We start from the raw sequence: 27,060 nt of genomic DNA on the forward strand, positions 1-27,060 counted from the left end.
ATGGCCCAGATCCTGACCCTCCCGGCCTGGGACTTCGCCCTCCTCCCCACACTCATCTAGAGACACTGCCTGGCACCACAATGGCTGCTCCCTGCACAAGCACCTTTGGCTCTCACCCAGACCTCTCCAGCTCCCACTTCTGTATGCGACGATGTGGCAAGAACTCACAGTCACAACAGCAACTGCAAGACTGTGCATTTCAGGAGCTCTGCAGCATGCCACCTGCATTACTGCCTTGGAATTTTATAAAAATGCATCTATGCTCAGACAGGCAGCAACCAGTCATACCTCAACAGGCAACAGTCCAGAGGTGAGCCTGGGACGCATGGAGACCCAGAGAGCCTTACAGGCACACACGCGGCACCACAGAGAGGTGGGCCGGGGGGAGACTATGTTATCTGAGTCCATTCTTTGGCTACAGAGGACGTGAAGTAGCATCAGACATGCTTCTAAATCCCTGAGAAATGTCTAAGATGTTCAAGACACTTAAGAAACACCAGTTAAATGCATTTTAAATGAATACTTAAACTACTATTCCCATTTCAACAAACGGGAAGATTTCTAAGCTAGTCAAAGGAAAGGACACCTTTTTCTTTGGATTTAATAACACAGTGCTTGAGGAGTATGGGCATGAGCCAGAATGGTCTCAACACCTGGCTCCCTCCATTTACTAGCAGCATGGCCTTGGGCAGGTAACTCAAGCATCCTGGCCTCAGTTTCTTCATCTGTAAAATGAGGGGTAAGACTTTTCCTCCCCCTGCCTACATTAGGAGTGTTATAAAGCTAAAATGCTTTATCACTGGAAAGTAACTAAAACAGTACTGTAAGCAGCACACAGAAAGTTTAATAAATGTTAACCACAAACACAATGAAAGATACTTTTCCCTAAGAACCGCCACATGATGGAGCGACATACCTTAACCTTGGAGTTCTCTATCAAGTGCTGAGCCATGGATTTTATCAAAACATCGAAGAAAAACCACGAGTACTGAAAGAAAAAAAGGATTCCAGTAAGAAAAACAACCAGTTGGAAGAGACGTTTATTCTCTTAGGCTGGCAAAGTCACTGACATAAAACAAATGTGACCAAAAAAACATGGCTGAACCTCTTGGTAAATTATTATCGGACCAGAGGTTCTGCCAGGTGATCTCCTGCTTTCACATGTCTGACAATAAGTGACTCCATCCCACCAGGGAACAGGGTACATAAGCTCAGCAACCCACAAAGAGGCACCGCTCTATTAGATTTGCAACCATTCCTCTTGGCTGAGTCTCACCTGCTGACACTTGCCTGTAAAATCTCTAACTCATGGTCCTCCAATTATTCAAATATGACTTATTAATGCCAAAGAGGCCATGAAGCTTTGAGTATAATAATAATTTGCAGCTTTCATAGGAGCACCAGTACAAGGGGCAATGTAGGTACTGAAGAACTAACTCTGTTACTGCTTTTTAGGAGGTGATGATCATCACTAAAAGCACACAAAAAGAGCAAACTGATCTAGCTGAGGAGTCTGAAGTTTCTTTAATCCATTTCAATACTGCAGAGCCACACTGGCCTCCCAACATACCTTAAGTAGTTTGTTGCTGGTGAGAAAATCAGCAGAAGGCTTGAGAATTGCCGTCATGGATTTGGCCAGTTCTTCATGCACTGTCTTATATTCGGCAGCAATATACGGCTCAGCCTTGTACGCGTACTTTGAAGAAAAAAGAAAGATGCTTTAATGCACTGGTTCTCCAAGCTGAGCTGAAAGCTGAAGAGACTCCAGAGGATGAGGATCAGGGACCCAGGTACAATCGCATGGGTGGGAGAGGAAGGTGTGGAAACGGAAGGTGGGAAGGGTTGTTGTCATGTGACAGAAAGAGGGAGCTCAGGATGTCTTTGGGGACCCACCTAAATATGTGAATCACCTGACTCAGGTCAGTGGTCCTTCAGCCCATAGCTCCACCTCCTAAGGACTTCAGGAAATGTGTCACATGACACTGGGTAACTGATTCCCTGAACAACCCGAACTTCACTTTTTAGATGAACACATAGCTATAATTCATACTGTCAAAGATCAAATGGAATGTGTGCAACTGTTTAGAACAATCACTGCCACCATGTTTACAATTTTAGATGGGGAAAAGAGAAAAATGAAGACAAGAAGCCATACCAGAGGCCTAGCTAAGAGTGAGTGAGTTAATATTCTTCTTTAAATGTCCACATCATGTGCAGCACTCATAAAAGAAGAAATGTAGTTGACAAAAATGATACTAAGTAAATAAATGAAAGGCTGCCCTCTTTGGACTTCCCCTCATCTAGGTGGGACCACTGGCTATGTGATACAGAAAAGAAAGCAGAGGTATTAAGTTTCATCCCAAAATATACCCCAAATAACTAGATTTTTTAAAAATAAGTTCTTAGAAGGAAAATTGGAGAGCCACAGATTTAAATGATTGGGACAGTTTATTTTACATACCTTAACATATGACCTCAAGTGGCTCTCCAATTCTTCCTCATGGCACTGGGCAACCACATGAATAATGACCCTACACACCATAGGAATGAATAAAGCAATGAATAGTAATGTGAAAATGGAAACATTTCATTATTATCACAGTAGAACAATGATGATGCTATTGGCACCACAGGAAACAAAGAATTAGATGAGATCTCTCCATATGCCTTAAATATAATGTTTAACACACACTAGCATCCGGATATGTATGACTGTGCTCCAGATGTGGATAGACCGAAAGGGAAGGAGAGTATCCACCTCACACCTCTCTCACCGTGTCACGTTGACGGCGACTTCCTCATGAGTTGCTCTGGTGAGGACACGAAACAGCTGGTTTAGGATGGTGGGCAAGAAGGCAATCATCACGTGGCCTTCCATTGCGTGCAGGCTCTACAGATATGAAATACCAAAGTCCGAGTTATCCTTTGACATTAAACCAACATTAAGCAATTTTCACTCAGTTTCTTTTTTTTTTTTTAATATATTTTTTATTGATTTTTTACAGAGAGGAAGAGAGAGGGATAGAGAGTTAGAAACATCGATGAGAGAAACATCGATCAGCTGCCTCTTGCACACCCCCTACTGGGGATGTGCCCGCAACCAAGGTACATGCCCTTGACCGGAATCGAACCTGGGACCCTTGAGTCCGAAGGCCGACGCTCTATCCACTGAGCCAAACCGGTCTTGGCTTCACTCAGTTTCAAATAAGGATGGAAGAAGTGCATCTAAAGCAAAAGGAAGGCAGTGGCAGGCAGGATAAGGGACAAAGATGTCCATGTCTGTGAATATGTTACATGGCAAGGGGAATTAAGGATGCTAACCAGCTGGCCTTAAGATAGGGGGATGCTCCTGGACTTAATCAGGTGGGCCTGCTGTAACCACAGGGGTCCTTAAAAGTGGAAGAGGGAGGCAAAAGAGGCGAGTCGGGGGAGATATGTCTAAGGAAGAATGGTCAGTGGTGCAACTTGTTGGCGTTGAGATGGACGAAGTGGCCACAAGCCAAGGAATGAAGGCAGCATTTAGAAACCAAAAAGGGTAAGAACCCAGGTTCACCCCTAGTTTCCAGAAAGGAAACTCGCTATTAATAACACCTTGATTTCAGCCCAATGAGGCTCATACTGGACTTCTGATCTACAGAAGTGTAAGATAATACATGTGTGTTGTTTTAGGCCAGCAAGTTTGTGGTAATTTCTTACAGAACCAATAGGAAACTAATACAAAGGTTCTTCTTCAAGTCACATGGCTGTCTCTGAGGCAGCCAAAAGGGGATTCAGTGATTTCAGGATCCCAGGTCCAATTTCCTTGCTTAAACCAAATAAACTTCTACTGCATTTCTCACCTTTCTTAAAATTTGTTCCCATGCCTAGAATGCCCTTTTAGCTACTTTCCTTTTTAAAAATGTCCCCCTAAAGTCATGTTCTGGATGGCACTCCCTTAGACAAACCCTGCTTGCTCCCATGTGCAAAAACGGCAGGAGTCTCCCTGACCCTGCACAAAGCTGGGGTTGCTGGCATGTATTATCTGTTTTGAACCCACCTGCTATGCAGTCTCGAAGCTTATGTTATCTCCTACAGTGAACCAGAAGTTAGTTAAAAGTGAGACTACAGTCACTGCTTCTATGTGTCTGATTCTGCGCTGTGAGCCCAGCGAGCACTCAACATGGGTGGCCTCTGTAAGCGAGGGCTTTCCTATGCAGGGAACAGTATGTTTTAGGTCTGGCCTGAGAAAAGTATGCGTGGGACTAGGACGAAGGTGGGAGGAGCACTATTTCTGAGTGCCCTTCTTGACACTATCTCAAACCATACAAAAGCTGTTGGTGCGAGGGTATCTAGCTAAGAGCACCACCAAAGAGAAAACCCAATCAACACCAAACTCATTTAAAAAGGGTCACTAAGAAAGCCATCTGATACCTTAAGGTACTTCACAAGTTCATTCCCTAGAGCTTGGGCTCCAGATTCAGTTTTCTGACAGTACTGGAAAAAATTATGCAAATGCTGATCCTGGGAAGGTAAAAAAATAAAGTTTATTAGCGTATCTGCTGTAGAAATAGAAGTATTTGCTTCTTACAGCATGCATGTTTCATTTAGACTATGAAAACTGAGCATATAAAAATGCAAATATCAAAGAGATAAAAATGAAAACAAATTTTAAAAAACGTTTCCAAAGATCCTCCAACAAAAGAGGAAAACAGTTTAAAAAGGTTACTTGTATTCTTCATTTATTTCAGTACATATGAGCACCTTATCTGTACTTCCTTTCTTCAAAAGAGGACTTATAGAGTAAAAATATATACATAGAACATGTCAATTAGACTTTTGTTTTGCCAAAAAAAAATTATGCCAACTCATTCACAGAGCAATCACTGCTAATTTTAACGGACTAGCGCGTACCTGAGTATACACCGTAGAAACCAGATGAGTTGAAACTTTCAGCAGTGGCTTGCTTCCATCCACCCATTTAATTTCTGGACCACAATGCTGAAAAATATGGGGGGGGGGAAACATCCCAACAGATGAGTGATCTTGGCTTCAATCACCATCCTGAATGAGGGCCCTGATGAGGTGCGGAAGCCCCAACAGCTCTGGTGACTTGATAGTCATGCCTATGCCTGGCTCACAGCAGGATGAAACCAACACTAATTCCCACCCACTTTCTTTCCTCGAGTACAATGCTCTTCTTCCTGGATTTTATAAGTTATCTTTCCTGTTGAGTTGCAGCTGTAAGGATTACTGTCCATTTGAGAGGGAAAGCATCCTATTTCACCAATGACTTAACCAAACTCGAGCTCAGGACTCTGAAAGTGATGGCACAAGGTACCAGATAAAGCGCATAGGACAGTAAGTATTCCTGGCACAGTCAAAGGGTCAATATCTGTTTGTGCCTATTTTTAATTTCAGAAACCTTCATTTTTCTCATGTTCAGATTAGGAACCATAACTGAATGTTATATGATTTAACCTTATTTTGGAATGTTTTGACTATCTGTTCATAATATGAGCCCAAATTTGGCTCTATTTAAAATGTAGAGAAACATTAAAAGCCATTCAGAATGAAAGAAAACAAAAACCTTTTCTGAGCATCTTATAAAACTGAAGTCTATATAATCTAAAATGGCTTAAAAAATGCAAAGCCAACAAACCAACAGGAGGAATCTGAGACAATTCAGGCACTAATGAGTCAGAACGAGCTACAATGTGGATGAGATATTTGCTTACTGGACTTATTACATTATGCTGGAAGATAATTCCTAATCATTTGCATGAACCTAAGAATGCATCTTTATTTGAGCATGGCTAGTTCGCAGAGATTTTCTTCCTTATCCAGTATCTCCAAGTCTTCATGTCCTTGCTGAGGCATTGCTACTTCTGGGCTTATACTAAAATGCCCAAACTATAATTCTACATTGTGACACTGTTCATATCACTGTCTCCCAATGGCCTAAGTTTACTTGAAAACGAATAACGAAAACCAAAATGCCGAGACTAGGAAAAATACTATGTGCTTTTTTTGTGTCATTGTTGCTGTAGCTGATCTTTAATGTTTTCTGAAGGAATGGGATAAATCAATCTTAAATTCCGATACCCTGCCCATCCCAAGCTCCTGGTAGCCAAGGTAGCCAGATGGGAGATTGGCTGAGACAGGAACGTGCTGCTCATTGGTCACCACCCTTCCATCTTTCAGAAGAGGAAGCCAGGAATATCCAACTGTTGAAACAAAGAACAAAACAGATTCACTGTAAGGGCACGAAAACTGATGAAAGAAAGCCAATCTTACTAAATTGCCTGATCTTCAAGAACTGTTAATACCAATCAGGGTTAAGAAACTGAAGAGACCCTGAATACAATCTCTGTAGACCACTGACTGCTTTGGGATTAGAATTCTAAAATTACCTTTTATAGAAACTTACATATACAAACCAGGCATGCTACCTTCACAAACATCATCTAAAAACTCCTTTGCAAAAGAATGCAAATCCATAGAAAAATAAAATCTAAGAAACGAATGTGTAAGTTATTAAAAAAAAAAATCAAAAGGGGTAATGAAATTTCAAACCTTGTGTTTCAACAACATCCTTCTTCTTTGTGCTTCCTTTGCTTGAATTATCACAGCTGACATGGAAAAATGTGAACAACAAGTGGTGCTTTTCGTGTAGCTGGGTGGGCAACTCTATTTTAATCTGCAAGGAAAACAAAGCAACAACTTTTCTAATATTCCAGAACAACAAAATTTCTTGGTGACCGCAGCCACACAACGCGTCACCCCATGCCTAAGGGTCCATTTGGTCTCCAAACTAATAGTAACGTTTGTAGTCAAAGAAATCTGAGACTGTAAATTGTGCTAAGGAAGAAATGGGTCCTTGATACAATGCTATACTGTCATGGGCTGAATGTTTGTGTGTCCTCCCCTACCCCACCCCCCTCAACCTTTCCCCCCCAAGTCCTTCCCAAATTCACATGCTGAAATTATAACCCCAAAGGGGATGGTATTAATAGGGGCCTTTGGAGGTGACTAGGTCATGAGTGTGGAGCCCTCATACATGGGCTGAATGCTCTCATATAAAAGAGATCCCACAGAGCGCCCGAGCCCTTTCCACCGTGCGAGAATACACCTGAGAATCTGCGACACTGACCATGCTGGCACGCTGACCTCAGACTTCCAGCCTCCGGAACTGTAAGCTATAAATATTTGCTGTTTTGCCGAAACTGGTTTGGCTCAGTGGCTAGAGCGTCGGCCTGCGGACTGAATGGTCCCAGGTTCGATACCGGTCAAGGGCATGTACCTTGGTTGCGGGCACATCCCCAGTAGGCGGTGTGCAGGAGGCAGCTGATCGATGTTTCTCTCTCATCGATGTTTCTAACTTTCTATCCCTCTCCCTTCCTCTCTAAAAAATCAATAAAATATATTTAAAAAAAATATATTTGCTGTTTATAAGCCATTTAGTCTGTGGTATTTCGTTACAACAGCACAAACAGACTAAGACACGACTGACCAAAACTAGAAGAGGTGATGTTTAAATTCCAGAAGGAATTGGAAAACACATGAGAGGAACCACTACATTAACTTAACACAGCCAGGCACGGTGAACAACCAGCGTAGAACATTTACCAGTAGAATTCATATAGTAGTTTTAATCACCTACATATAATTTTACATAAGGAAATCCAACAATAAGAAAGGTCCAGCAGATGTAACTATACTTAAGTATGAATTTGAAAGAAACTATGTCAGAATTATTAATTGTGGTAGTGACAGAGGAGGGATTTTAACTTTTTCTTTTCTACAATATCTGCATTTTCCAAGTTTTAGTTTTTTACAATAAATACATTGCTTTTATAATTAGAAAAGTTTATGTAAAATAAATAATTCAACATTTAGTTCTATCACTGTCCTTTCAGGATAGTATGCAGCTTCCCTTGAATTTTTGCTTTACTAAGCAAAGAACTTGGAGTTTTCCTCAAAATGGGTTAAACCAGGTTTTCCCTTGAAAATCTTACCTCATCATAAAATTCTGGGTTTTGATGATGGTGTAAAACTGCAGCAAAGGCGCTTCTTGTGAACACCGGCCCACCAGGTCTGCCGTAAATGCACTGAAATGAGAGTTAGCGAGGGAGACACCAGCATTCAATTATTAGAGTAAGAAATCAAACTCAGATGTGTTGTAAAGAGCACCCCCACAGCATAAGCTTAACCAGCTCTGATGGATTTACTTGTGAAACTCCAGACCGATAAGCCCCCTTAGTCCTGGGCCCAACTTACCCTCCAGCTCCCTTCCCAACCCTCCCCTGAGCCTCCCCCCCTCAGAGCTGTAGCTCTGAATCAGACCTTGCTCACTGCTCCCTTTCCCACTGCCATGCCTCTGCTTATGCAATCCTCTGTCCCAGGGATCTTCCCTTCTAGGTGCCCCAAGCAAACTCTCAAGCAACCTTCCAAAAATGATGAACTCCTTCCTCTGTGTCCCTTCAGCATTTTTCCGTTCTAATTATTCAGTTTTGTAAAATAAACGCTTTCAGTACCTTCTGTATACCAGGAGCTTTTTTTCATAACTGTCTTTTCCCACTAAACTACGAAATTTCTTGAGGGCAAAAACTATACTACATTGTTCTCTGCAACTCTGAATCCTTCCCTTCTTGCAAAGTAATTTTCATACAGTTTCAGTGAAGAATTTGGGCTCTGGAGCCAGACTGCCTGGGTTTGAACATCAGTTCCCCTAATGTATGACCCTAAGCAATTTATGTAAAGTCTGTGCATTAATCTCTCTCATCTTAAAAATGCAGATATTCATAGCACCTAACTCAAAAGACTGTTATGAGAATTAAAGGAGTTTAGTACCTATAAGGCTTTAAGAGCAGAGCCTGGAATATAATGAGTACTCAATAAGCATCAATAATATACTACTATTATTATTACTATAATAAACACTTAATAAATGCCAATCTATTATTATTATTACTATTTATATTATCAATGTTACTAATATAATTCTTAGCATCCATACAATCCCTGGCTCATAGCAGGTGCACAATGTGTTTACTGAATTGAACATGCATCAGAACCCTTCATCCCTAAAATGTGTAACAAAACAGAAATAATGAATTAGGAATAATAACTCAATTATTCCATATTCTGTAAAGTTCATCATGTGTGGTTATATGATGTGATGTCATGTATTTTTGTGTTTGTGTCAATTAAAATGTGTCAGATTCCTTTAGTTGTGCTATATCATGCAACTGCATTATTAAAATGGGAAAATGGGAACATATATAAAAAACAAACCTTCAAAGGCTGAGAGTCTTCCTCATCTGAATCTTTGAATTCAATGCAAATAGCAATATTTCTGGCCTGCAGGATATTTAAAGGAAAAAGGGGAGGAGGGGACAAAAAGCCAGGACATATAAATATTTATAAAAGAACATGAGAAGCCAAAACCCAAGAGAATTTGATACCAAAAATGAAACCTCATTCTTTACACTCACCTTGGCAAAAGACTTTTGACTGTCATATTTCAAGTACTTGGGATAAACATAAAGGTGGTTATTATAGGTGGTGTACGGCTGAGTGTACTTTGGTAGGCAGGGCACAAATTCCTCTACCTCAAACATGATTGGAGTTTTAGTACAGGTTTCAAATTGTTTTGTGGGAATGTATGATGAATTGACATAATCTGAAAAATTAAAAACAAACAAATTGAAGTAAAAAAACAAACAAAAATTTTGTCTGTTTATTACACAGAACTTACACTTACTGGGAAAGTCGGAGGAAACATTATCGATTGTAATGTCTAGATTGCCCAATATCACTGGGAGCTTAGCCATCTTCTCTGGTCTACAAACAAGAGAAAAATCAAACATTTATAAGTTAGATGAGCTCTAAAACCTAAATTATAGAGAGCACTTCCTAGAGAAATATAATGCAAGCCACAAATGTAGTTTTAAACTTTCTAGTAGACACATTTAAAAAAGTAACAGGTAAAATTAGTTTTAAGAATATATTTATTTAACCCATTATGTCCAAATTATTATATTTAAATATATAATCACTATAAAAAGTGCATTCAAATTATTCAAAATCAGATGTGTATTTCCATTACAGCTCATTTCAGTTTGGACTTGCTATATTTCAAGTGCTAAACAGTCACATGTGGTAGTGGCTACTGAGTTGGACAGCAAAAGTCTAGTTAAGAACATGAGCAAAATGTTAAAGTTTTCCTGAACCATTCCAACCTCACCATACACTCTTCACTTATTTAGAATCATGAAAATTCAGAACCAGAAGTCATCTTAGTCTCTAGTGTCTAGCAAAACGCTGGGTACCAAGCAGGTACTCAATGAAATATATGGTGTCTGTACTTGGTTTGACTCAATCCATTACAGGAATCTCCTCTACAATGTGCCTGACAAGCACTGCCACTGCTTCACCCTTCCTAGTGACAGGAAACTTTCAGCACTCAGACTGCTCTTCCGCCTAGCATGGGAAAGTCACCTCTCTGAAACTTCCACTCATCAAGGGGCTTAGTTATGCTTCCCTATGGAACACCTTTCAACCATCTAGAAACAGCGTTTGGAAGTCTTCCATTCTCGGCCCTTCTGCACCTTCCTCCAATGCCATTTCTCTCCTAGAAGAAGGTCCCATTTATATTGTTGCACCCAGAATTGCATAGATCAGGCCCAATGGCCTGAGCAGTGAGGGCAGCTATCTGTTTTTACTAATTTTTTATTGATTGATTTTGAGAGAGAGAGAGAGAGAGAGAGAGAGAGAGAGAGAGAGAGAGAGAGGAAAGCAGAGAAAGAGAAGGAGAGAAACACTGAGTCATTGTTCCACCCATCCATGCACTCATTGGTTTATTCTTGTATGTTCCCTGACAGGGAATTGAACCTGCAAACTTGGCATATTGGGATGATGCTCTAACCAACTGAACAACCCAGCCAGGGCCATAGCTGTCTGGTTTTGAACAATATACCCGTCCATTGATGCTATTACTTTTAGGTACCCACACCTAGTGATTCAAATGAAATTTACAACCACCTAAAATCCCTAAATCTTTGTTCACATGCTTTACTATCATGCCACATCTCTCCATTCTGATTTATACAATTATGTTTTTGGAACTCAGAAAAGGATTTGATTTTTATCTAGATGAAATTTCATTTCTTTATATATTTGAGGCATTTCTAGTTTATCAAAACCCTCCAAAATTCAGGTATTAACATCTAATGTATTAGATATTCCTAACGGCTTCATGTTGCGAAAGCATTTCAGCAGCATGTTATAGTCTCTTATAAAAGTCATTGATGAAGATACTGCACAGAATATTGCCATGAACAGGTTCCTCTCAACCCTCTCGATGCTCATCACCAGACTGACACTAGCCTATTCCTGGCATCTGGTTACTCCAGCAGTTGAACATCTGTCCACTCAAGTGTACTACACTTCTCTGACTTGTTCATGGGACATCTTGGAATATACACTTGTCAAAAGCTTTGCATCCCTGTTGGGCCAGCTTAGCAGCCCAATTAAAGAGAGAAGCAGAAATGTGATTAGAATGACTAGTTTGACATAACATGACTTGTTCCTAGAAAACGGAACAGTTTCATGGTTCTTCATAAGCCACCTGTTTAATAATGTCTTTTAGATACTGCCAAGAAACATCAAAGCTCACTGGTCGACAGATGCAGCATTTGGTTTTGTCCTCATTTTTAAAAAGTTCCTAACTCCTGCTTTTAAGATTCCTCAGACATAACTGTAATCTGTTAAGCAGTCTCACATGTAACTTGTCGTGTTATTGTTCATCTGAATCAGATTTCCCGAACAGTTCTACATTCTTGCTTCCTTTGATTACAGACTATGTTGAGCATATTCATCTGTGCCCATCAGCAGCTCCAACATGCAGAATCACTTTCTCTCAGGGTTCCTCCTCATTTCCACTTGTCTTTTGTATACATCTGAGTTTAAATGAGCAACTCCTTGAAATCCTCAGATATAACTGTCAGGAAGGCAAATCAATAATTTTTCACACATCCTGCCTTCCGTCAAAAAAATTTATGGCCAAAAGATGCCCAGCAAAGGAAATTGGTTTTTATAAGTTCAGAAATGAACTCCTCAGATTCTCAGCCAGACTGACTTCCACCATTGCCCACCCTCTCTTTATCACATTGTTATGGGCTGAGTTGTATTCCCAAAAAGATATGTTTAAATCCTAACCGTAGTATCTGTGAATGTGACCTTATTTGGAAATGGGGTATTTGCAGATGTAATCAAGTGAAGATGGGGTCACTAGGGTGGGCCAATATGACGTATTTTTGTAAGAGGAAGGACAATAAATCAGACACACAGGAAGACAGCCATGTGAAGACAGAGGCAGAATTTGGAGTTATGCTGCCACAGCCAAGGAATGCCTGGGGCTACAAAAGGCTGGGAGAAATGAGGAAGGATCCTCCCCTGGAGAACTCAGAGAGAGTGCGCCCTGCCAACACCTTGATTTTGGACTCCAGCATGCGGAATTATGGGAACAAACTTCCACTGTTTTAAGTCACCCAGTTTGTGGTACTTTGCTATGGCAGCCATAGGAAACTAATACACTCATTAATAGATATAAAGCATTGAGAACTATAAACAGTAAGTACTATATAAGTTATCCCCCCACCCACCCACCCAAATCACCCATTCAGTTAATAGTACCAGGAGCACTCCACTGTGTAAGTCAGAAACCTGGATTTATTTATCTGAGATAACCAACCATTTTTTTCTCCTTCCACCCTACTGCCCAATCAGGACACTAAGACCCAGTAATTGGGCCTCTCTGACATAACTTGAATTACTTTCATTCTTCCTGTTTCCACTTGTAGTGGCTTTGCTGAAACCCCTCCCACTTCTTGCAAAGGTTCCTCAACTGCCTCCTTCTTCCCCAGGTTCATCTCTACCCTCAACCCACTCGTAACAGAACCACCAATAACATCCTTTACAGAATTCAAATCAACTAGGTTACTCTTCCAATTTTAAACCCTCTCTTCCTTCCCAAGCACGTGAGGTAAAGTTCCATGCTCACCCAGCATGCCCTGGGATGTTTGAGTGGAGCAATTTAAAAGACTGCTCCTGCTTCCTCCCTCCCCACCAAACAACTTCTAGTTCTTGGAAGTGGAAATAAGCAAGGCCTGGAGACTCACTTCCGAAAGTCCGCCAGTAACTTGAGCATGTCGTCATTGGAGAGCTTATTGCTGTCTTGCTTGTAGAGAGCAGAGAATCTGGCATTCTTGTCAAGGTTTCCAGATGTATCCCTAAACAACGTCCTGAAATAGCAAAACAACACTTCCAAACTGAATTTCCAAAAGACCAAAATAAATCCACGACTTAACTCTGGTTTCTATGTGAAGACTAATTATTATTCCATTGGCTATAGCCAAGAGAAATCTCATTACCTAAAAACATGGAAGATATTTATGAGGATGAACAAAACTAACTCAATTTACATAGAAAACATTTCCAGCAAATGGCCTATGCTTCGGAAACAACATACACAGTCGAGTTCTTAAGAAGCAGAGATAGAAAAATAAAGAGGACCGGCAGACCGCACGTGCAGTCACCCATGCCCAGCTGGAGACACGTGGCTGGAACCCGGAATACCATCTCTGCAACGCACATTCCTGCTCATCCTGCCAATTCCACACAGCTACCCTCCAACCAGCATCTTTCCTTTCTGTGACTCTAGTAAATGATTATTCAGATACAGGGCTTACTTACTTTTCAACTTCATACATTTAAATCCTATTCGTCTCTGGGCAATAAAGAGAATAGGTTGGTCGATCTATAACTCTGTCTGTCTATCTATCTATCTATCTATCTATCTATCTATCTATCTATCTATCTCCATATATCTACATCTATATGAAAGGTATAAAAGATGTTCCCCTTACCTTGCTGCCCAAGCAAATGGCATCCTGTACTGCCCGAGTCTTTGGCATGCCTGCTTGGCATTCTTCAGCACCTTCTGAGCAACCTTGAAGACATCAGAATAAAGCCATGAGATGCCGAATCCCACTGACAGAAGAACTATCATCTAAAGAGTTTGTGCAGAATCCCATAATTTGGGGATACATATTCATTATTAAAACATTATAGGTGTTGACTTGTTAGGGCAAGGTTTTTAATTTTTATATTTTTGCTTTCTGAGTATAAGTTCTGCTATTTTCACTTCCTAATAACTATTTTTGGCTTTTTGTGGGTTAACTGATTAACCCTATAGTACACAGTGAAGCAGATTTGCTTTTAGCTTATGATGTACACATGGCAGGTCTATTAATCAACTATACCCCACCGCTAAAGCAGATGACACTTTATTTTCCCAAATTTGCTTGTACTGGGATATTGCATTGTTACCAATGCAAAGACTGATTCATTCAGAGTGATGTGTTGAAGGGCTTCTTACACTAGTTAAGTACATCCAAGACAAACCAAGTTTAGGAAAAATAATCTAGTTCCTGTGAACCAGCGTGTGCTCTGCAGACTGCAGCATCAGGGGGAAGCTGTGAGGAATGCAGAGCCCCAGGCCCTGCCCCAGGCCTCCTGGGTCAGAACCTGCATCTGACCAGACCTCTGGTGACCTGTGTGCACTGGGACTGGGTTTGAGAAGCACTCATCTAGAAGGCTCAGAAGTAGAATAATAGAGCTCTCTGTCTCTAAGTCAAATTGAAACCAGCTGTTTGAATCTATAGGCTATTACACCTCTCTAGGTTCCACTTTCCATACCTTAAAAATGAAGGGCTTAGTTTATACTTTTCATTACAAAACATTATGATTCTATCATAATCATGCTGTGGGAATTGCTGCCTTCATGAGTGAACTGGAAAACACATCTTGATTCAAACAGATGTCAGAAGCCCAACTAGGCCCTCCCTTTCTTCTTCAAGTGGAGTATATTCATGTGGGGACTCAGGGGGACACAGTCACAGGGTAAAATGGCCTACTTTCCTGGGTGGCAATTTGGGGAGAAACTATTATTTTTTGGTTTAACAATAATGACTATATTGTGGAGTAAAATGCAACATCTGCATAAAACTTAAAGCTAAAACACAAGGCTTCAAGTAAATTTCACTTTTCCCTGCAGTGAATGAGGACTGAGCGCTCAGACTTCTCAAAGTTGCAAATGGATCATAATGTAGTGAAAGTCAGAGTGAGAAATTCATATTTCCCTTTGGGTTTGTTTGTTTATTCCGTTTATTTCCTTCCTTCCTTCCTTCCTTCCTTCCTTCCTTCCTTCCTTCCTTCCTTCCTTCCTTCCTTCCCCTCCCTTCCTTCCCTCCCTCCCTCTCTTCCTTCCTTTCTTTAAAATCTGTTCGTGATGGGCCTACAGAGACTTTTCATAAAAATTTTCTCCAAAACAAAAATTTACTCCACAAGATGTTCTACACCATATTGGAAAACATAAAGAGACAATTTTTATATACAGAAAAAAATCATCCCTCTGTCATCTCTCTGCTAAATCTTCTATTCGGATGTAAGATAGTTGAATGTTAATCTCTGCTTTAATCTTTTACACTCGGATGTTGAGTGTGACTCGACGTGGTTAGCATCGGTAGCAGGAATCGAGAAAAGCAAGTGAGTGCAAAGGGTTAATTGACTACCTTAGAGGTGTGACTAAATGGAACAATGTGCACGTGGCGAAGCTTTACATCGTAAGTGATGAAGAAACAGCAGACGTCAGCAGATGCTCAATGGACACTGGGGGGAGTGTAACGTCCAGCCCACAATGCTGTGAGTTTTGCACCAACATGAGCAGCCACATTTCAAACCATGCATGTGGCAGATAGAAGTAGCAAAGTTGGTGCATTGTGGCTTTGGAAATGTGTTGCATGCACAGTCAGGGGAGTAGATCTTATCTTGGGCCTTCACTGATTATTAATCAAAGTATCATAGAGCTAAAAGAGCTCTCATCCTCATTTTTACAGATTTGATTTTAAAATAAAACAGCTTCTCCCTAGAGACCAAACTACTCAGCTTTTATCAGTCAGAAACACATGCTGTCTGAAGCAATGCACCTGGAAAATGGGCTTTTACTTGACTGGGGCTGAAATAAATGATAACAAGGTCCTACATGGGCCACTGGTTCGTGGAATCCATATTAGCACTGTCTTTTACATTATCTGTTTGATCCTAGCACTATCCCTGAGAGGAAGGTATGGGCAGGGAGCAACATTATCCTTCAACTACAGATTAAATATCTGGGGCTCAGAGAGGTGACATGATTTATCCAAAGTGTCCAGGCTAGTTAGGTGCTCAAGCACTTACGTGTCTGACTCCTAGAACCTGTTCTTTGAGGGCCATCCTGCATTCTGGGACACACTGGTGATGTATGGGTGGCCACAGAGAGGGGGAGAGGAAACTAAGTCAGCTCAGCAAATCTGTTGGAGCCTCTGGGTGTCCCCTCCTCCTGCTGACCAGTCCTTGGTCAGTATATCAGGGCAATCTTCAAATGACCATGTATAAAACATTTTTAAAATAAAAATACTGTAAAACTGGCAGGACAGCACTTGACAGCTTACTCTAACCAGTAGCTCAGAGTGCAAGCAAGTGACATCAAGTGTCCTTTGGCCACTCTAGCTGTGTGACACTAAGGAGGTAACTAAGCCTTTGAAAAGCTCAGTTTTCTGAATATGAAAAGAGGTAGTGGACTAGATGACTTCTAATAATCAATAATGTAGATGTGAACATAATATGGTATGCTCACATCTACATATTCCCAGGAAATAAACAGTACTTTGCACATACACCAAACATATACCTTCTTGTTTCCCTTCCTTCTTTGACCTAAGGTTGCACTACCTCTGCCACCACAACCCTGCCCCACCTGACAAAACACAAGTGTAGACCTGAACCACCAATCCTACTGGCCACACCACCTGAGCCAGACTGTCTCCCAATCTCATCGCATTTTTAAGTATAAATGGACCCAAATATAATTACAGAACCTGAGAGAGACATCAACAAGTGAAATAAACTATCTATATATATAAAAGTCTAAGCAACCATTAAGGCTGAGTGACCGGAACGACTGGCCGGTAGCTGTGATGTGCACTGACCCAGACCTAGCTGCTGGGGCCCTGACAGCCCCAAATCTGGTTCACCCGCACCCCGGACCCAGTAGGAGGGAGGAGGGAGCCCAATTCCTCACAGAATTGGCTGTTGGTTAGCTTCCCCCAGCAGCCTGATCCTCCCCCACCCCCCAGGCCCCGCATCGGCCTCGATCATGGGCCAGGCCAAGGGACCCCACCCATGCACGAATTCATGTACCAGGCCTCTAGTTTGAATATAATATATGAACTTTATAATGACAGAAAACTTACTACTAAACTGATAATTCCTCTGCAAATTATTTGATGATGTTAGGATAGACCAGCCAAATGAAGCATTTTATTTACACATAGGACTATTTTTCATTGATAATTGAATACATAAAGTTAAACATAAGAGTAAATCTATGTACAGAAGTCTACATCTTTTGAAATATAAATATGATTTAACTTTGACTTCTTTAAGCATCTCTACGTCAATGGAAAGCTTTTTTTTTCCCAATTGCTATTTAACTTCACAAGGCACACAAGTCATCCCTACCTTAGAAGAGTCGGAACTTTTCATGTATGGCTCTGCGACGTGCGTGATGCTCCCCTGGAGGACCTTTTCAATTCTAGCCACGAGAAATATATCTGGATGAGGACACGTGACCGAAAATATTCCCTAGGGGACAAAACATTTTCTTCAGCAAGTAGAATTCACAGCCACAGTAAACAAATCCCTTGAATATTAAAGGTTCTAAAGCGGCAAAGAAGGGTGAAACCGTTTAGCTATTAAGAAGCACCCAGTGCCAAACTGGTTAACTGATCAATGGTTCATCATCTGCTCAAATAGGCTTTTGGTGGGGGAGGCAATTAGCAGAAACTTTAGAAAAAAGAAATGAGAAATCCTTCTCTCAGGCTTTCTTTTACGGTCGAATCAGATAAGCTGTTAATATAATCAACAACCTTTCCCCAATTAGCATTACAGACTCTATGTGTTTACATAGCATGTGCAAGCTATGTCTTGGCATCCTGACTGCCGGGCTCAGGTCCCCACCTGCTTTGGATACTGCATGGCAGCTTCATGGAGGATGTCCGGAAGGGTGGGCGAGCTCTGCCCGCTGCCATTCATCAGAGCGGAGGATGGGGTGGCCAGCATCTGCCTCACGGAGAAATGGTTCAGGTCCACGTGGAAATCGGCAGAAATCTTCCGGTTGTCCTTTATGTCAAACAGGGATAGCGTAACAAAGAAAGGCTCTACCTGAACAAAACAAAACAATCCAGACCATCACTGAGGCTCGAAGAAGAAGTTACTGGACTTATTTATGATTGTGGCTATAAATTTCCGCTAAAGAGAAACAGCCCCGATCCCCATCCTTTGTGACAAACATCCTGTCCCCACAGGCTAAATAAGCCCCCACATCCTGACCTAAACATTGTACCTTCTTGATACCAAGAACTAGAATTTCATGTCTGCACTGCAATGGGAACAACTGAAACCTCTGTTTCTTTAGGAAATCTGTTTTAAAAATTACATTTGTAGTGGGTCCTTCTTCATTTTCGGCAACACAGCATTGCAAATTGAAAGATAGATCATTGCACTTGACAAGAATTCTTTTTCCAAACTTCTCTTCAAATGGCTTCACTTCTGGCTCAGCTGATGGTAAATCAAGCTTCTTTAAAAAAAAAAAAAAAAAAAAAGCAAACATATAAATACATTGTGCTCACATTAAAAAAAATCCCATAATAATTGTACCCTAAAGAAAATGCCATATGGAAAAGCCATATACACTCTTACTCACAATAGTGTTACTATTTTATAAGTTTATACAGTTTATAAAAATGGTAAAAAATGATGGTATATCTATTTGATGGATTATTATGCAGAGTTTAAAAATTATGGTTATGAGCAACTCAGTGTCCATTAGCAGATGAATGGATAAACAAAATGTCATATATACATACAATGGAATAGCATTAAGCCATGAAAAGAAATAAAATTCTGACACAATCTACAACATGGATGGATCATGAAAACATTAGGCTACGTGGAATAAGCCAGACACAGAAGGATGAATATTGTATGATTTCACATAAATGAGGTTCCTAAAATAGGCAAATTCACAAAGACAGAAGGTAAAATTGAGGTTACTAAGGGTGAGGGGAAGGAGGCATGGGGAAGTTATTGTTTAACTCAGTGGTCGGCAAACTGCGGCTCGCAAGCCGAGGTTTGCCACTCTGTTGACTAATGAGTTTGCCGATCACTGGGATAGGGGCTTAATCACAAGGAACAACAACAGCCTGTAATTATTGGAATCGAGAGTCTAGGTCAGTGGTCGGCAAACTCAATAGTCAACAGAGCGGCAAACCGCGGCTCGCGAGCCGCATGTGGCTCACGAGCCGCCGTTTGCCGACCACTGGTTTAACTGATAAAGAGTTTCTGTTTGGGATGATGAAAAAGTTCTGGAAGTGGATAGTGGTGACAGTTGCACAGCATTGTAAATGTTCTTAACCCTAAATTGCACATTTAAAAAGGGTTAAAATGGTAAATTTCATGTTATGTATACTTTATCACAATAAGTAAAATATTGTCAAAATATATATGGTTATGAAGCCTGTGAAGAAACACAGAAAAACATTTATTATTAAAGGTAAGTGGGGAAAAGAAGTTCTATAAAAAAAGACTATCAATGAAGAGGGGGGAAATATAGAGGGAAATACTGCAGAACCATTGTCCCCTCAGAGCCACCCTATTGTGGGCACTCCATGCCTTGGATTTTGCTGGGACACAGATGTGGACCACATGCACTCCAACGCTTGTACTTGGGGTTGAGCTTGAGCAAGTCAGGAAATATCACTGTCTACTGGGCATCTGCAGTGATGCTTGTTCTTTTCTGACTATTATTTTTATGGGGTAAATTATATGTTCTTTGTGGACCTAAGAATGTCTTTGGATAACTCTCAATTTTCAACAATCAATTGAATATCAAATATTCACAATGGTTGGGCTACACAATGAGATTACAGCCTGTTTTTATTTTTCCTTTTTCCCTTGAATTTTATATATTGTTGTTATATTGCTTGTCAATCCAAAATAAACAAATAAAGAACCTGTCAAAGGTTTTATTTCCCAAACTTAGTTTTAAATTTTAAACATTAAAATAGTTCCTACCTGGGCATCCGGGTCCAAGTAAAAAAGTTTAACTCTGCTTTCACTTTTCAGTTTGATTTCTGCTTCTCGGGTACTCTGACAACAAGATAAACAAAAAATATAAATTACATTTAAAAATAGCCCTTTTCTTACATGGTGTCCAAGTGTGTTTGAAAGCCACCCCATCCTGAAGCGCCAGGCTGTCAGACGACTCTGCCCTCAGCTTGGAGAGTCTGCCTGTCAAGGAACAAGGATAGAGCACACTGTGAGTGCGTGTGTGGTGGTGGTGGTGGGGGTGGTGGTGGAGGGAGGTGTGTAGGGGGGAGGTCAATACCTGATCCCTGACCTTATGAAGCTGACAATCAAATGGAGAGCCAAAAACAATACAAAGAAAGCAAAAGAGAATAATTAAGCATTCCTATCAAGAAAGCCTTCATAATGTAATTGAACAGGGGCCGGGCTTTGAATGTGGGGTGGAATTTAGATAGCCAAAAGGAGAACAACAACATTTCAGGCTGAATGAAGAGGATGCACAACATGGATAGATGGATACTGTCTGTGAAAATGAGCCCAGATGGCAGAAAAATTTAGGGCCCACTTAAGACCGAGGGTACACGCAATGGAAGAGAAAGGGATGTGTTTTGAATGGCAGGGTAGAGAACACTATGGCAGATACTGAAGGACAGCCAGCCACAGGTGTTTGTGGCAGGGAGGGGGCATTGTTGATTCATTAAATAAATATTTATTGAGCACCTATTATGTTACCAGGTACTAGGGACACAAATATGAATGAAACAAAGTCCCTGCCCCTAACGAACACTAGCTGGAAAGACAGGATATAAATAGGCAATAAAAATGGCCAAAGAGCATAAGGGACAGTGAAAGCTAACCTGGACCAGGAGGAGGCAGTCAGGAAAAAGCTCCCCGACGAAGACCATCTTGAAGGACCAGGACACTTGGGTAGGAAAAGACAGAAGAGCATTCTAGGAGGAGATGCTGCAGGTACAAAGGTGCAAGTCGTACCTGAGCAGTTACCAAACCGTTCGTTATGACGGAATGCTTGGGCATAATGGAAAAAGTAAAGAAAACTGAGTTGGGGATTAGTATGTTAAGGACTGGAGATTCCATTCAAAATCCAAATAAATCCCACAATATTTTAAGCAAAGGAGTAAAATAACCAGTTCTGCATTTCAGAAGCATCACTCAGGTAGGGCTGAGGAAATGGATTAAAAAGGGAAAGACCAGGAAGCCCACATGGTCTTTCCTGGGTTATCAAAACCGCCCCCTCAGTTGCATAGCAAGAACCATAACCAACTCCACGTTCCTGGCTTGAGAAGCCAATAACTAAGATAGGTAATTCAAGAGGAAGAGCAAGTTTGTGGAGAAGGTGATGAATTCAGAATTTGGAGATGTATCTGGGATTTCCAACTGGAAACACCCAGCAGACAGCTAGAGATGAAACTTGAGCACAAGGTAGGGATGAAGGCTGGAATCACAGTCTTGGAGAGGAGGCCATTGAGACACATGGTGGCAGAGATGGGGGCTGCAGAAGTGGGAACGGGAACAGAAAGAAGAAGCCTCCAACATATCCACAAGACCTACATCATCTCCAGCCACATTATTTCTCACACCTGGTGCCTCTAATCTATATCCTGTTCTTCTTGTTACTCTGAATCTCAATGGTTAAATCTATACATTTACAGAGTCAGAATAGGATGACCTCTCTCACATGCTCCTTTCTGCAAAAACCAAAAGTCACATCGTCACACCTCAGCATGGAAATTAGCATGGAAATTAGTGGAGAAGGTATCTCGTCCTCTCTGCTGGTGGCTGAACGAGGTCTATTAATACATTTCTAATCATAGCTAATGAGAAATTGAGCATTGCCTTACTTTTCTCAGGCGTGTAGCTGTTATAACAGGTTCTCAGCCATGACCCAAGTTCTATTATCACTGTATTTAATCAACTAGCTACAGGTCTAGCAAAATGAAATGACCACCAGAATACCAACTAAGAAACTGGGTTCTAGCTGTGATTCAGTCGTTAACTGGTGGTCTGAACTTGAGCAAGCCACTTTGCCTTCCTGGACTCCATTTTCATTTCTGAGCAAAAATACTGAACAAGATGATGGCTCAAGTCTCCCGCCACAAAGAAGTTCACCTGGATGCCATCTATGAGAGCTTCAGGCTCCTGGAGGTTGAGGGGAATTCCTACAGGTTGTCTCTTCATGCTTTCAAGGGAAAACACGTGCCGGTGGCTGAGGCAGGCTCCTATCACCTTTCCTAATTTTCCACATTGAAAGAACATGTAGATCTAAAACTACTTAACTGAGCTCAAAGAATTTACTTTACTTGGTACAGAGCCAGGAGGTTTCCTGACAAAAACATCAGAACGAGGTGCTGCGAGCCACTACCAACAGTGATGCCTCCCACTCCTGAATTTCTGCTAGAGTCCATCAACAAAGGCGAATGCTGTGATCCCAGACACTGGCACAGAGCAACAGGCTCTCAATGTGCATGCAATTCCCAGTGCCTTTCTCATAGATGCTTGCTGTCTCAGGCTGGCTGTGCTAGGAGATGAGACATGAATAAAGCAAGAATGACTTGCCATGAGCTCCATACAATTAGAGGACAAACAGGATGCAGACATATAAAAGAAGAAAATCAACAACTAGCCAAAAATAGACTCAACGCATCCTGATGTTGCCACTAATATCCAAGAGATATAGTCTCCACTGGAGAAACCACTGAAAGAAGGGACCACTTTAGATGTAAAAATAACCTGAGTTTATAATCCACCTTACATACACTGACAGCTCTGCTGTGAGACAGATGAAAGCAAACTCGGCTTCTTAAAGTGCCTCCCGTCCCTCCCAACGCCCAGGATGCATTAAACAGAAGGGATGCCCGACAAATAGTGTTTGAGGAAATTACCAAGTAAAGCCTAGACCGTAAGAAAATGAGGCTTGGGAGCAGCAGGGCTTTGCCCCTGAGCCAGGGAATAATAAATATCTGGAAGCATCATAATGATAAAACGCATATTTATTGATAACAGCAAACATCTCTATACTGGGTATCACGCTAAGTGCACATTTAAATGTTGTACAAACGTAGGAGGCAGGCACTATTACTGTCCTTGTTTAAAGGAGAAGACACTGGGGCTTCTGTGGTAAATACTTTGCCTTAGAACTCACAACATCAAATGGAAGCCTGGATTCTGAGGCTGACTGGCTTCAGAGCTCAGACTCTTAACAGACAAGAAAAAAGAAAAATTGGTAAAGACTATGAACAGGCCCGTCAGAAAATAATGTAAAGAAATAAATATATGAAAATATGAATAACATCACTCCCAAGCAGTGAAATACAAATCAAAGCAGTGAAACATCATTTTCCACTTTCTCTGGTGAGGATGCAGAAAAATGGGAATGTGACTTATTTCAACCTACTGGGAAAGTAACTTGTCAATATTTAAAGTGTTAAAGATACAATAACCTCTGACCCAGAAATCCCACTTTGGGGAATTTCTCCTACTGAAATAAGAGTGCATGTATTTAAGCTCATAAATATATTATAATGTTTATTGTGTACTATTTGTAGAGGCTAAAAACTGAAAATAACCTAAATGTTCGTAAATAGGGAGATGGTGAAATAAAGTGAGCAATACCCATATCTGGAATGTCACACAGCTATGAAAATAAGTAAACTAGATTCAGGGGTAGCTATGAAATGTTTCTAAGTGATAGAACAAGTTGCAGAGTAACATATAGATCACGAGCATATTTGTAAAAATAATTAAAAACACTACCGGGGGGGGGGAGGGGAAGGGGAAAAAATGTGAGATATCTGTAATTCTGTCAACAATAAAAAAATTAAAAACACTACATATGTGTGTATGTTTCTATGAGCAATTGGTTTGGTGAAAGAGGAATTACAACAGGTTAATAACATCAGTGTTCTCAGGAATGTGGCAATGGAGGATGAGGGAAAAGTTATCTTTTCTTTATATAACTTAGGATATTTTTATTTATAATGGCAAGCATATTTATTTTTACTTAAATTTTTGGTAAAGACAAAATAAATTCCTGTTATGTACTATTACAATATAAAGGCCTACAAAATATAACTATAAACAACAACAACAACAACTTATCCCACAGACTATGCCATCCAGCACTTCTCAAAGTGACAGAAACCAGCTCCACTCTTAAAATAACCTGTGGTTAGTTCCTACTGTGGAGGTAGGAAGAACTGGACTGGCACTTCCCCAAACCCTGCTGCTGCCTTCCTACCCAGAGCCCATCTAATATTCTGGGTTCAGTATAGAGGAAACGAAGAGGAAAATGAAGAAAATGGACAGTGACAGAGCTGTTCTCTGTAAAAACTGACACTTGCTCAGAAGTCAAAGAAGAGAATGATTCCTCTAAAACAAAGACTATTCTTCCCACTTCTGTATACCCTAAGTTTAATCACTAATGACACCCTGACAATGTCCCCCCCGCCCTTGTTCTAAGGAATAATTATGGACCAAACATTTCAGAGTTTCAAGAGGGACTGCTGTAGGCCTACTTTATGTCCTCAGTTTACCTCTGAGCAGACAAAACAATCATAGGTCAAAGACTATGGCCAACAGTGTTTCATTTTGAGGATTAGTTATCAGAATTATACTGTGTTGACTGTTGGCTCATTTAACCAAAATGGATTGGAATAGGAAAATGTAGCAAAATCCCTTGAGACCAGAATATACAATTTTAATTTAAAGAGCTGCCATGATTTGTTTCCACTACTTCCAAGATAGCCAACTCCCTGGGACCATCATCTCGTCCTGTGTCACAAAGCTATAGGGGAGCATTTTGGAACAAGGAGGCCCAAGGAACGAACGCCAGCTGACCTCACAAGCACAACACTCACAAGGCCTTTGTATCATAATACAATTACACAGTTTTCTGGACTAGGATACAGAGAAGGCAGCATCTGTCACTGACCTTAGCAAAGGTGTCTATGAAACTGTTGGATTCTGACATGGACTTCTGAGTTTGGCCACCTGACCCTTACTCAACCTCCATGAGATTACAGAGTCTGAGACACCATGCTTTATTCTGTGCTCAACTGTGGAAGATTTATCCAAAAAGATAAGTTCATTTGCTAAAAAGTTATGTGGTATTTGGATATGAGCAATTTTGGGTTAACATGAAACAATACTTCTCTTTCAGAACCATATGGGGAGATCAAATTAAGGTGAGTTGCTGTTCTCTTAGGGAAAAAAAAAAAAAAAGATAAAAAATAGAAAAGCTGTGGAGGAGAAAAATATAAGGTGGAAGCATGAAGATTTTCTTCATTCTGTCTTTACACAAGGAGGGATATATGTCCCTATGTCACCTAAGATAAATATAACCAGAGAAAGAAATTATTAAATAAACTAGAGGCCCAGCACACGAAATTTGTGCGTGGGTATGGTCCCTAGGCCTGGCCTGTGATCAGGGCCATCTTTCTCGGCTGCCCACAGCCAGCCCTGCCCCCTGCTACCACCCACCCCCATTTCCTCTTTCACCATAGGGTGATCAGTGCCTGATGGCCGGGGAAGGGACTGAGAGGTCGGCTGTTACCTCTCGCTTGCCAGCCCCGCCCCTGCCGTGGGTTGCCTTCTGTGTGTGGGGCGACCAGCGGGATGGGGGCCTTGGCCTAGCGCCGCCCACATCCCCCAACATCCACCCCCGGTTCCCAATTCGCCATCAGGAGATCAGAGCCTGCCAGCCGGGGAAAGGAACTGAGAGGTGGTCAGTGCACCTCATAGTGACTGGTCCAGCAGTTGTTCTGATCGTTCTGCCTTTAGGGTCAATTTGCATATTACCCTTTTATTATATAGGATAGTAAGCAGGTTTACTAATCTCAGCATATTAACCCTAGACTCCGAAGGATTAACTAACTTTATAGTTTATATAATCAATAAAAATCTTTATAAGAGTAAGTACTATAAATGCCATTATATTTACAACAAGCATGTTTGGTGCCATATTAGACAGTAGGAAGAAAAGAACAGGTATTAGGGTACATGCAGCATGTCGCCCAGTAAAACAATAATAATATTCAGTACTAATTGTATAAACAACCTTAGGGCCAAGAATACACAAAATATTCTGAAAACCTAAGTTCCTATCGTCCCTACCACATGTAAAAGGCCTCTCCATTACATTCCAGAACGAGACTTCAGTTATTTTTGTACTAAAACAACTTCCTGTCACTCATATCCTCTTTGGTCACGTCTCAGTCCCAGTGGAAACAAAAGCCGGGGCAACAGGATAAATGAAGCAGAAAGAAGAGGACCTGCCATTAAATTACACCGTGAAGGGCCTTCTGCCTGCCCCCATTGTTCTAGTCCTTTCTCTGAAATCCTACCTGTGTCCCGATCCCCTGCTGGGCCCTTTCTCGCACCTTCCTTCCCTGGGACTGGCCTCTTTCTTCCTCAGCTCCTGATTAAACTCCCCTCCTTGCTCACCTCTGCTTCCAGCCTCCCCTCTCTCCTTCCCACTCCGCACTTTCATCTCAGATTCTCCACCATGGAATCCATTCTTCCTAAAAGTAGTTATCGGCTAACTCCCCTGCTTTTTTGTAACAGGTACAAATGATCACCCCGCACGCTGAAGGGGGTTGTAAAGAGCCAAAACCACACCCATCCTCGGGGCGCTGGGCTGTAAAGGAGCTGCGAGCCGGGCATAGTGGGTGCCTGGGCCCCTCTCACTGGGCACCACAGGGCACCACCATGGACCCCTGCGCCTGCGAGCGCGATGGCAGCACAATGACTGAATGACAATACATCTCAGTCTTCTTTATTTCCCTCTGAAAAGTTACCTTTTGCCTCTTTCAACCTTCT

General features: G+C 41.3%; 1 protein-coding gene across 9 annotated transcripts in view; it reads right to left on the bottom strand.

Moving 5' to 3' along the window:
* The window catches only part of DOCK9 (dedicator of cytokinesis 9), a 262,790-nt gene that overhangs the window by 70,489 nt on the left and 165,241 nt on the right, over positions 1 to 27,060 (bottom strand). For all 9 annotated transcript variants that reach the window (XM_008143977.3, XM_054719897.1, XM_008143975.3 and 6 more), the window contains exons 10-27: positions 20,215 to 20,289; positions 18,578 to 18,718; positions 18,100 to 18,303; positions 17,602 to 17,724; positions 13,908 to 13,990; positions 13,161 to 13,283; positions 9,743 to 9,822; positions 9,474 to 9,661; positions 9,274 to 9,339; positions 7,995 to 8,087; positions 6,553 to 6,676; positions 6,082 to 6,203; positions 4,891 to 4,977; positions 4,411 to 4,500; positions 2,775 to 2,890; positions 2,462 to 2,531; positions 1,571 to 1,696; positions 917 to 988 (exon numbers count right to left, since the gene is read on the bottom strand). In XM_008143977.3, coding sequence (XP_008142199.2) covers positions 917 to 988; positions 1,571 to 1,696; positions 2,462 to 2,531; positions 2,775 to 2,890; positions 4,411 to 4,500; positions 4,891 to 4,977; positions 6,082 to 6,203; positions 6,553 to 6,676; positions 7,995 to 8,087; positions 9,274 to 9,339; positions 9,474 to 9,661; positions 9,743 to 9,822; positions 13,161 to 13,283; positions 13,908 to 13,990; positions 17,602 to 17,724; positions 18,100 to 18,303; positions 18,578 to 18,718; positions 20,215 to 20,289 — 1,983 coding nt within the window. The remainder of the gene's footprint in view (positions 1 to 916; positions 989 to 1,570; positions 1,697 to 2,461; positions 2,532 to 2,774; positions 2,891 to 4,410; positions 4,501 to 4,890; positions 4,978 to 6,081; positions 6,204 to 6,552; positions 6,677 to 7,994; positions 8,088 to 9,273; positions 9,340 to 9,473; positions 9,662 to 9,742; positions 9,823 to 13,160; positions 13,284 to 13,907; positions 13,991 to 17,601; positions 17,725 to 18,099; positions 18,304 to 18,577; positions 18,719 to 20,214; positions 20,290 to 27,060) is intronic.

Source organism: Eptesicus fuscus, chromosome 8 (assembly GCF_027574615.1).
Source record: "Eptesicus fuscus isolate TK198812 chromosome 8, DD_ASM_mEF_20220401, whole genome shotgun sequence".
NCBI classification, from domain to species: Eukaryota; Metazoa; Chordata; class Mammalia; order Chiroptera; family Vespertilionidae; genus Eptesicus; species Eptesicus fuscus.